The 11,531-nt window shown below is 40.5% G+C and overlaps 1 protein-coding gene across 1 annotated transcript; it reads right to left on the bottom strand.

The window, feature by feature from the left end:
• Positions 1-7,125: 7,125 nt before the first annotated feature.
• Positions 7,126-10,051, bottom strand: LOC140991989 (uncharacterized). Its single transcript, XM_073462175.1, has 8 exons — positions 9,838-10,051; positions 9,688-9,754; positions 9,480-9,604; positions 9,302-9,400; positions 8,563-8,747; positions 7,984-8,041; positions 7,847-7,909; positions 7,126-7,763 (listed from the first exon to the last, which is right to left on the bottom strand). The coding sequence occupies exons 1-8, from the start codon at positions 9,988-9,990 to the stop codon at positions 7,215-7,217; spliced, it is 1,299 nt and encodes a 432-aa protein (XP_073318276.1). The 5' UTR covers positions 9,991-10,051; the 3' UTR covers positions 7,126-7,214.
• Positions 10,052-11,531: the final 1,480 nt, after the last annotated feature.

Genomic DNA, 11,531 nt, shown 5'->3' with positions numbered 1-11,531 from the left:
TGATCTTTCCTGTTGACCCTGTGAGTGTCTCACGCCCAGCCAGCCTACTGCTGGTAGTAGTAGAGAGAATTAACCCCAGACTGAACATGGGCATTGAATTTTTAGGGCTAACATGTATCGCTTGTGTTTTACTTAACAAAGCAGTTTATCTCCTTTATATAACTTTGAGAATTTGGACACAATAAAACACAAAATGCTCCTTTCAGCTCTTAAAAATGCACATTAAAATGTCAGCTTATGAAATAAAGTCCGTCCAGCTACCTCTTCAAACTGTTGCACGTGTTTTATTGCCACAATTTGAATGTAATAGTCTTTTTTTCTTAGTCATTCTCAGGTAATTGGTTCCCTGACATCTTTAAAAGTAGTCAACTTTAAAAAATTGCAGTGTATGGCCATTAAAACATTGTTTTTATCTGTATTTTATTGCTAAAAAAGCGTAATCAATACGATTTTTACCTCCTTGTACTAAAAACGCGAGCACCTGGATATCCACGTCCTCATCAGAAAGTCTATTTAGGTCGGTCGTCTGTGCAAGCAGCCTATTACGCCCCGTATTTATTGCTAGGCGACTCCCTCTAGTGGCCGTACTAATTATTACGCCGCAAAGGAGGAAGTCAGGGGACGTAGTATATAGCACTGAGCTGATCCAAACATGGTGGGCGGTGCCTGCTCAGGCCTGTGACAGCTGACCAATCAGAGCAGGCAGGGCTTTTGGGAGGGTGGGGGGGCCTTAAAGAGACAGGCACCAAAACAGTTTAGACAGAGGGTGCTGCAGCAAGTGACAGTATGAGGAAAGTAATGTGTTTTTTGAACATTAAAGCATGTAAAGTTTTTCTAGTAGACAACCAAATTAAATGTATAACCCTGAAAATGAGCATTATATACTATATAATATACTCTATACTCTTTATCTCCTGATACATAAAAGTCATCCTTGTCACTTAAATGTTAACGTGTCCCATTCGTAATATTTAGTATATCAAGTTTTCAATCTATTTTATGAAAACTAGTGAGCTAGATGTGTGTGTAATAAGAGTTTTTGATATTTTAGGGGCATTAAATTCACATTAGACACCTAATGTTTGTTAAATTGTGTCCCTGAAGGTTTCACTGACATTTCACTGTTCTTTATTATCCAGCGAAATGACTCCCAGACATGGAAACAGCGGAAGTCAGCCATCTGTGGGAGACTTTATCAACTCCATCAGCTTTTCACAACTCGGTGCTACGGCGTTGATGTGTTAATCTCACAATGGATTGATGTTAAGGGGGTTCAGGCAGCGTCGTTTCAGTGTCAGGGAATAAAGAGTCAAAACAGAGACAGAATCATAACAAGGACGCAGCCAGACCAGAAGAAGACGGACTACCGTTGGTCTTCGCAGTGGGTCTGTGCAGCTCGGCCCTGGACCCTGTTTGTCCAGCTTCCTCTCTTCGTTTGCCAGGAGGACAAGTTTGTGTTGGCTCGGTCTCGTCACACGCGGAGACATTACACACAGACTGTGTTGACTGAGAACGAAGTTGCTGCCTACGAACCCGTAATGGAGGTCTGCCAAAGCTTATAGATGCTAAATCCGAACAGTCACGAGTTTGTTTGACAAGGTCCTGAAGTTATGTTTGATAGTCCAAAACTACAATTCAATGTAAAAATATATAATCAGGATTAAAGGCATGACTTCATAGGCTTCAGCAGCTGCTGTCTGGGGTGTTTTATGAAATTTGTATGTGAATATTTCTCTAAAATCAGGTTAAAATTGGAGCATAATTGGAGAATAGGTTGCTTTAATAAGAGTCTTTACCCTCCCAGGTAATTTTACCTGCTGTTATAGGATATTTACCAAAAAAGGACACACTTGGCGCAGTTGGCAATAACTTTGTGTATATTTTTATATAGTTTTTTGTGTGTATTTTATTTTAAATGTATCATATAAAGTTGACTTTTAAGAATTTTAAGGTACCTGTTCTGTCCTGTACCTACGCTCATGGCAAAAAACCTAAATCTAAATCATAATAAGTAACATTTTAAAGTGCCACTTCAAAAATAAGTAAAAAAAAAAACAATAAATACAAGGTACTTCTTACTTGTAATGAGTAAAAAAAAAAACAAAATCTGCCAATGTAACATGTTAAAATTGACTAAAAAGTCACTACATCTCACTAAAATGTTAGTTTCTAGGTGTCTTAAATTAAGTGTAATGAGATATTTTGACTAGAAATTAGACAAATATACATAAATAAATAATGTGATGGCTTCTTTGAGACAGACATGATCTAACACGTCTGGTATTTTACAGTTTATTAAAGTAATCCTGTGTGTGAGGATTCACGCTCAGCTGATGAAGTGACTCTGTTACATGAGACGCAGCAGGCAGAGGGACTAATTGACTACAGGTGTGTATTTACAGCATCTTTCACACGAGCTGTCGGACATCATAACGTCTGTCAGGCTACAAAACGTGCCTCATTCAGACCACCAAAGATGTTGGTGTAGAGGTCCTTTACTAATAAAGGTGCAGAGGATCAGTGAAACGTCTTTCCGTTAGCTTAGCTTAGCACAAACACCAGCACTTCTAAAGCTCACTAATTAACAAGTTCTATCATGTTTGTTTAATCTGTATCAAAAAGGTCTTGTTGTCCCTGTAGGGTTGCCTAGCAACCAGCTTAGTTTTCAGGAAATAGTCTGGCAAAACCTCCCGAAAAACCCCAAGTTATGTTTATTTATGTCAAATGTCAAAAAAATGTTAATTAGTGAGCTTTAGAGGTAGATTTCATTACCCTTGCACAGAGCCAGGCTAGCTAGGCTATTTCTCTAGCTCGAGTCTTTATGCTAAGCTAGGCTAATTGGCTGTAGCTTTCATATTTACAGTACAGACGTGTGGTATCAATCTACTCGTCTAACTCTCAGCAAGACAGTGAATAAAAACACATTTGGGATAATGGAAGTACACAACTCTAATATAGAACAATGTTGTTTTTAGACATTTGAATGTTACATATTGTATCTTTTATGTGTATGAGGTAATCATTATAGGTCCAACAAACCTTGTGGTGAATGATTCCTTTAATGTAATAATAAAGCAGTAGAGACTTTCCCTTTTCACCCTTGTTGAGGTCAGGACAGGAGGCATTGTCTAGATGTTTAGTCTACTGCATTTTATTTTTCAGCTTGCTTTCCGAAACACCTACAGCACACCCTTCCTTCCTGTCTTCTCGATTCCTGGCGGATTCCACAAAACGAAGCAAAACAAACGACTTCTTCTCTTTCTGCTCTGCTTTTACTGATTGTTTGATGAATACGTCTTTAATAAGCCGCTGTGAGAGTGTTGAAGTTGTGGATCTTTGCGCACCACCGAATGAATCAAACATCTAGACGTAGTTATAGCTTCTTACCACTGTTCTTCCATGGCATTCACATCATGTGGTGGTTCAGACCCTTCACTCTAATGATCAAACCAAAGCTCTTTCGCGTCTGTGGTCGTCCTCACTCTTTCAGAAACCACATTACAGACGAGTATCCTCTTGTGAAGTGCTCTCTCTCGGTTTAGGGTCTTAGTGCGACTGGCAGCAGAACTGAGCGGCAGGATTCACACTTTGCCTCCACACTGAGATTTGGATCCGTCAGTGTTCCCGCCTTGCTAGACTCTGGCGCTGCCGCTCGCACATGTGTCACAGCCCCTTCGCTCTCACTAATAGACTTTTACAGGGTTTTCCTTGGCAGGGGACCGGAGGACCGTTGTGCGTCGGTGTCCAAGCTAAACAGAGAAGCGTTGCGGTTACGGTTCTGGACGACACGCAAAGAGTCTGAAACTAAAGAACTTTGTCACACCAAAGACGTTCTGCTGTTGGATGGCGTTCATTAACCAGGGCGCTAGTGTTTTAACAGATGTTAGCCCTCTATTGCATTAATATATTTAAAATTTTTGTCTTCTGATAAACTCAACCCACCCAGAAGTATTTATATATTTGCTTGTGGACGAGATCCAAGAAAATTTGATTTCTCTAGAGCAACTTTGAAAAGTTATGTTTGGACACACATATAGTCCCTTGTTCATTACAGAACAAGTTAATTTTTAATAATGAACCTTTAATTAATTCTGTGTGAAATATAAAGCATAATAAAAATGACGTGTGTTTGGCTACATGTTTTTCTCTTCTCAGATTTCGAACTACGCATTTTATAAAAGACTGCAACTAATGATTATATTCATTATTGATTTATTTGCAGATTATTTAACTAACTAAACAGTTCAACTAAAATTCTTTTTTTATCAAAAAGTTGCCATTTAATTTATTGTCAATCAACTGCTTGCTTCGTCAACTTGTACATAATCATGGGTAGTTTATTCTGTAACGGAGCACAACATTTTATTTAAAAAAAATCCTAATTTGTAAATTAACCACGAACCAAAGCTGTCAAATAATTGAAGTGGAGTAAAAAGTAAACGTACTTAGTTCCAGAAATATTTATTTTTATACCACAAGTGAATAAATAAACTGTTCTCAGAGAAAAATAAAGTCCCCAGACCACTGTGTGAAAGTGGCAGGGTCCGCCACATGTAAACAAAGTAAAACGGTATGAAATTGTGTTGTCCTTGAAGGCCAGTTTGTTTATTCAGTCATGAAAACAAAGAGAATTTGTTTATCAATGAAGATCTCTCTCTTCTGGTTAAAATGTCTTCCCCAAAACTACAGAGTGCACCGTTAAAGGAGCTTAAATCTATAATACCAACCACAAATTGAACATGATCTCCACTTTATTTCCTCATTGGATTAATCAAACATTATAATATGTAAAAATGGAAATATTTATCTATGTTTAAGGGGGTCAGAGGGCCAGAGTGACTTTCTGTTGCTTCAGGGTAATGGTGTGCAGCAGAGGGTTAATGTCTATAGCACTGCCCCCTTGTGGTGGCTCGCAGGAAATGCGCCCGAACAAGCTGAAAAGTGTCATCAATTAGAGTTTGTGTTTGTACAAGCTGGCACTAAAGTTTCAAGACATTTATAAGCTTTTCTACACTCAAATAAAGCTCTTATTTTTTTTTCTATTTATTGAATTTAATATTGTAAACTACACAATAACATAATGAAGCCACTGATACAATAAAGCTGTATATGCCCTATTTTGCAAATAGGAAAAAACGTTGAGAAGTGATTTTATAAGTGCTTAAATACAGGGAGGAAGTTCATCCAGCCACAGGGCGAAAGACATGAGCAATTTGTATATAATCCATGACCCACAACTCCTCGGGCCTGGATCCCGGCTGTCTGCTTGGACTCCATCCGTAAACAAGATCTGATTTCCGAAATTGACGCATTTGAGGCAACGTTCCCATGCCTGGATGTTGAAAAGCAGTTCCTGGCTCCAGGTTTGGCAAACACGAGCAGAGAAACTCGGAGCCACAGGGAGGGAAAACAGAAATAATGTGGCAATAACAAGGGAATAAAAAAAAGAAGGTTATGGACCCTCTGCAGCCAAAACTAAACTCTTTGTAGAATAAACTTATTGGCTTTATTGATATCAGACTGGTAAATTTAATCGCAGGATGCATGATTCCCACCCTGTGCTTGTATTACTTGGACAGGTCAGTCGTGCTTGACCATCAGACGAATATCTCGCCAAATCAGTGTGCATAGTTGTGAGGGGAAAAAGGGAAATCCCTCGTCAGATTCTGGGGATTACAGTCAAGACTGCAAACGAGCCTCCCAGATTGCAGGAAAAAGGCAAAGGATCAAGCCCCAAGGTGGAATAACAAAACAGAACCTCAGCTGTTAAGATAGATGTTACTCCAGTTGTCAAGACTGGGAAGCAAATCCTGGCAAATGACGAACAAATCTGACCGTCGGTTCAAACTTAATTTGTAACCGAAGAAGGTGCCTCCAAACATTCCAGCTGTCAGCGCAAGTTTTTCCCACTCAGGCCTCACGGACAGCGAACATGGGTTAGTTTTTCTTCTTCTTCCTCCCCCGCTCAGACCGATTGATTAGGAGTTAAGATTAACAATGTCACACTCAAACAGCCGCTCGGAAACGTCCAAGAATCCACACGAGGGGAAGTTTTGATTCGGCAGCGCTCGTTTCCAACTGTGACGGTAACACAGAGATGAGGTGCGATTGAAATGTCCGCTGGCTCCGGCAGAAGTTTGGGTTTAAGCTTCGGAAATCTCACAGAAACCAAAGTGTTCACAGCGTTTACGAGCAATCCACGGTGATATTTTCATCACTGATCGACAAGAAGGCAGCGATAAACACGTCAAAAGTGTTAGTTTTAGATTATGTAAGCTTAAAAAGGTGCAATATGCAAGAATTGTAGAAGGAATTTATGTAAGCGTTCAAAAGTTAAGTTAACTCACCAACACAATGTGAAGAAATAACATCACCACTAGCTGCACAGCTAATTGCGCTAACTAGCTAACAGCAGCTACAGTTAGCAGCAGTAGAATGAGCCTTTTACATCTACAGAGGGAAAAATGAAAAAAGATGTGAATCTAGTTTTCTGATTATTTTCTCCCATTTTATTTTCAATATTAAAAATACAAAACAGCCATTACAGATTCTTAAAAGGACAAAACAGTTTATAAAGAAAAAAAACTAATGAAGGAACAAAAAACAAAGTCAATAATAAGGCAGAGTCGAGGCAGTAGCGCTTTAAACTAGAGGCTAAAACTAGCATGCTAAAATGCTAATGTGTGGTAGGTGTAATGTTTACCATCTTAGTTGAGTGTGTTAGCATGCTAACATTTGCCAAACGGTGACGCTAAACATGGCGAGTTGCGGTATTGCTACAAGATCTGAACCAAATTCTGTGATATTTCACTGAAAACCACAAACGTCAACCTCATAGACCATATTTACACGGCGGCCATTTTCCTCTGACATCACGCTCAGGGTGGGAAGCTCAAAATGTCGTACACATACCTGTGTTTCAGGCTGCAATTCATTTATTTCAACACTTCCTGACTGATGAGCGACTGAAAAGACAACGGATAATGAAAATCTGGATTTCAAGGTACATATTTGACCATCCATTAGCTAACGTTAGCATTCAACCACTTGAAATGGCCAGCATGTGAATATGGTCTATGGTGGCTCAAGGGGAAAGGTCACGGGGTCACCCAAGCTCTCTCTCATTAATGTCTGTGTGAAATGTTTGGTCCATCCATTGAATGGCTGTTGAAGACTGGATCAAAATGGTGGACTAGCTTAACAGTCGCACAGGTTCAGCTCCTGCTGGCTATCCTCTTGGATCTCCTGAGACCGGCGCTCTGAGCCTCCTCTACAGCAGCTTTCTGTCTGCTGCGCGAGGAGGCAGCCTCTTCCATTTTCACTTTGCTTTGATTTTTTGGTTGTGAAGCTGTGGTCTGCAGGGCTCTCGGAGGCTTTCTTCGCCCCCTCACAGTTTGTTCCGACTCTTGTGGATTTGATTGTGTCTCCTCGACTTTCTTCTGAGGGCCTCGGGCTGCTTTGACTGATTTTGTCTGCTTCTCTGCAGCAGCGCCGGACTTCTGTTTCGTCTTCACAGTTTCACTCGCGTCATCTTCTTTCACACCGGTCTCACCGTCTGTCGGCTTACTCCTCGTTGATTTAGTTTGGTTTGTTGTGTCGTGCAACTTCTCGGGGAATCTAACAGCCTTTTTTCTTTCCTTCCCACGTCGTTGCACTCGGCCTTTAGCGGCTTGTTCCTCTGATGTTTCGGCTTCTTCTGCTTCCACTTTGATTTCTGGTGCTTCTTGGGTGTTGATCTGCATTTCAAGAGATTTACAGGCGTCCTGGGAAAACATATTTTTCCTTTAGCGTACAGCAGATACTTAAAAAGACATGGGTATAATAGAAGATCAAGTCAGATTCTCACCTCTTGTTGTGCAAGTTCAGACTTCAGGTCGGATAACTGGCTCATTAAACCCTGAATCTTCACCTGAAAGCACATTAATGTAGTGAAAAATAACAAAAATCGACAACAACATTATACGCAAATAGAGCCTCTCTTACCTGTTCACTGATGATTTGTTTTTCAAGCTTCGCTCTCTCTTTGGCGTCTTTCTTCCTCCTATGTTTTTGAGGAATCCATGTTAGTATTTTACCTTTCGTTTTCCTCGGATAATAATGTAGATGGACCTTTTTTTCCCTTATGCTTCTTGCATAAACATTTTGCAGCTGTCCGTCACGTTTCGTGTGTTTGAGCTTTCCAAAAGTCCATGTAAAGTCCAAGTTAGCTTAGCACAAACACAGGAAATAGGCACAAAACACCCTCATAAAGCCAAAACTCCCACCCCCCCCCCCCCCCCGGTCTCCACTCTTTATGCTCGGCTAAGCTAACCTGGTGTTCACTTCATATGTCAGTAGTACAGACGTGAAGGTGGAGTAGATCGTCTCGTCCGACTCCTGGCTTCACTGTGTTGATGCTGACCCATTTCTTTAAATCAGTTTTGAATCTCATTATGTTAATTACTCCAACTGTACTGAAGAGAAAACGATCACTAACTGGAAGCAAGGAAAGGCAAAAACCTTAAAAAAAACAAAACAAGGCAAGCTTTGGAAAATGATCCGAGATCCGAGCCCACATCTTACTTGTTTGCCACCATCTTCCCCATCCGAGCGAGCTCAATCCTCTTGTCATCTACGACTCTCTGGACGTCCTCTTTGGTCACCATGGCCAGGAGGGACTTGGTGTCCACGTCTGCAAGCTCGGCCGATGGCGAGGTCACTTTGAGGACCAGCTTCACCCAGTCGGTGAGCTCTTCACAGGATGGGAACTGAGCACAAACAGCAGATTTATCAGGATACTTTACCCAAATGATTTGTGAATATGTGCCATGTTTTTAAGGCTCTGCAGGCTAAATGTTTGAACTTTCGTTTGATGTCAACAGCGCCCACGTCTTCTGGTGAATTTCCACTGCTATCCAGCCGACTGTAAATGCCAGAGGAGTGATCTCAAAGGATCTATCATATTTTATTTCACATTTTTACCGTCTACATTTTTTGGAAAAATGATGCTATTTCAAGGGCAACATAAAATGCTAGTAGAAATGCCTGTACCAGACACGGGCTTGGACTCTGACAGAGTTATTATGACGGTAAAACGGGTCAGATGTGCCTTGATATCTGCTTCTGCTATCTAAGTAGTTGGGAATAGCTGGAGGAAAAGCTTGAGTTTAAGGTCCAATTTGTAAGAAAGTTGATCCCCAACTCGTCAAACGCTGATGCTTTGGGATGGCGGCCAACCCGACCTTCAATCCCTAACCGTCAGTATCTGACTTCAATCAACTTTCCAACTAATTGGACCCTAAAGATTCAAAAATGGACCCACCTTTTTGAGTTCAGCCTGTGCTTTCTCCCTGGAGGCGTACACCAGCTCCGCCGCCATCGTTTCCTTCTTTAACGACTTCTGCACCTCCTCCAGGTCGCTCTGATGACAGTAACGCCGACATCTGAGTAAACAACTACACAATAATTGCACTCAAGAAGCAGCGAGTGAGAAAAATCACCTGTAGTTTTTTAATAAGTTTCTCTTGTTGCATCTTTTTAATGAACTCCAAGTCGCTCTGTGTCAGCTGGTACCCCTTCATCCCCTTCAGCATGGAGTTTGGGTCGTCTGGTTGTGATGTGTGTTCTGAGCAGAATGAAAGATTTAATTTAAACATTTAAGGCAGAATAAAAGCCAGTAAAACGAGCAGACTTCACTGCATAGATCACCTTTTCTTGTGTCAGGCGTGCTGAAATCAAACGTCCTGTTTTGCACTTCTTGATCTCTTGAACCGGCCTGTTGATCGAAGAAGACAAATGATTTGATCTTACATCAAGTCGATAAGATAAAGTTTGAGAAGATCAATACTCTTCACACACCTCCATATTCTCACAGTCCTCATCGGCGTTACAGAAATCCAGGTGTTTGGTTACATCCAGCAAAGGAGGAGTCCTCGGGAGCTGTCGACCCAACGGGATGTAGTTCCCGTTAAAACCGCTTTCTCTACGGATTTCTTCATATCTGTCCGACATGTCTGCAAAAGGCTGCAGTGTAGTGTAGAGATCTACTTCTTCTGTCCTCCACACTCCCTTTTGTCTGGATGGAAACAGGTGGAGGAGCTGTGCAGTAAAAATCACTGCATCATTGTGTTCACCTGTGGACCAAAGAGGGCTGATTGCTTCGTCTGACCAGTAGATGGCGACAGATTGTTTTAGTTTGGAAGCTCAGAGGACAGCAGGGTTCAGATATCACATATCACACATGTAGCACCCTGAAGTTTAAAGATACTGCATCACTATGAGTTATTCTACTACTGATGATACTACTGTGTATATCAGAAGTAAAAGAAGTATAGTTGAATATTTGCTTAAACACTGCACCTGAGCTTATTATACTTTAAAGTACTTAAGTGTTTATTTCATACTTCACTTCACCTTGGAGACAAATATCATACGTTATAGTTACAGTTCAGCAGCTACACGTACTAGTACGTTAAGTAAATACATTTACTCAAAGTACAATTCAGAGGTACTTGTAATTTAGTATTCCTATTTTCTGCTATTTTAAACTTCCACTTCCACTTTAATTGGCAAATATTGTACTTTTTACTCCACTACATTTATTTTATAACTTTCTATAAGTTTCTAGTTACTTTGCAGATTACCTGCTGCATCAGAGCCAAAGTAGAAAATGTTTTTAATTACTTAATTTCCTCAGCAATTGTTGTTGTTTTACATATATTTTTGATACTAAAGTACATTTAATATCAGATACTTTAAGATCTACTCAAGTACTTTTAACATGGATGTATTTCACTTTTACCAAAGTAACATTTTACCACTATATCTTTATTTTTTACTTATACTTATGTATGACTATTGTGTTATTCTAACAACATTAATTACCAATATTTTAAAGTAGCTCCACCTTGAAGAGCCCAAACAGCAAAATGCTAACGCTAAGTACATTGTAGGGAGTTGTAACTGAGTATTTTCACATTGTTTTACTGTAATTTTTAATTTCCTTAAGCTCTAAATACTTGTTCCACTATTGCAGGAAGTAATCACATTACCTCTGTCAGAGATCCAGTGATGAACATACACACATTGAGCTGTTAAGAGTACATTTTATTGAAGTAGCAGCAGTGTAATCAGGTGCATGTTGTGTAATACTACTTTCACAGTCACAGCTGGGTCACAAGGTTTCACATGTGCTGACTAAGTTTCACTGTTCGCTTGGAAGATATTCAGGCCGGCTCAAGACAGACAGACAGACAGACAGGCAGGTGTGCAGACAGACAGGTGGACCCTGATACAAAATAGCCAGATAGCACAACCTGTCTATCTTTAACCTGAGCTGGTGGTGTCACGCTGCCAGTCCCACATGTTTGTGGAGCTCCAGGAACTCTAGAGGAGAGTGCTGAGTCGTAAATACCTCTGTTTTTAAACTGCCCGCTCCCATAATGCAAAGGGAGGGAGGAAGGAGGAGAGGGGTCGCAGGGTATCTGTATGTGTGTGTGTGATAAATCGGTGCTTTATGACACTGACTTGGCGAAGCGAAGTGGAAAACATTT

Source organism: Pagrus major, chromosome 24 (assembly GCF_040436345.1).
Source record: "Pagrus major chromosome 24, Pma_NU_1.0".
Classification (NCBI taxonomy): domain Eukaryota; kingdom Metazoa; phylum Chordata; class Actinopteri; order Spariformes; family Sparidae; genus Pagrus; species Pagrus major.
This window is presented reverse-complemented; position numbering and strand designations above follow the sequence as displayed.

Bases quoted from the DNA above. Each gene is read 5' to 3' on its own strand.
- LOC140991989 (XM_073462175.1), bottom strand. From the start codon at position 9,990: ATGTCGGACAGATATGAAGAAATCCGTAGAGAAAGCGGTTTTAACGGG. The intron at 9,605-9,687 runs GTGATCTATGCA...CATTCTGCTCAG, and splicing joins CACGCCTGACACAAGAAAAG to AACACACATCACAACCAGAC. The intron at 9,401-9,479 runs GTGATTTTTCTC...TACTGTCATCAG, and splicing joins AACTTATTAAAAAACTACAG to AGCGACCTGGAGGAGGTGCA.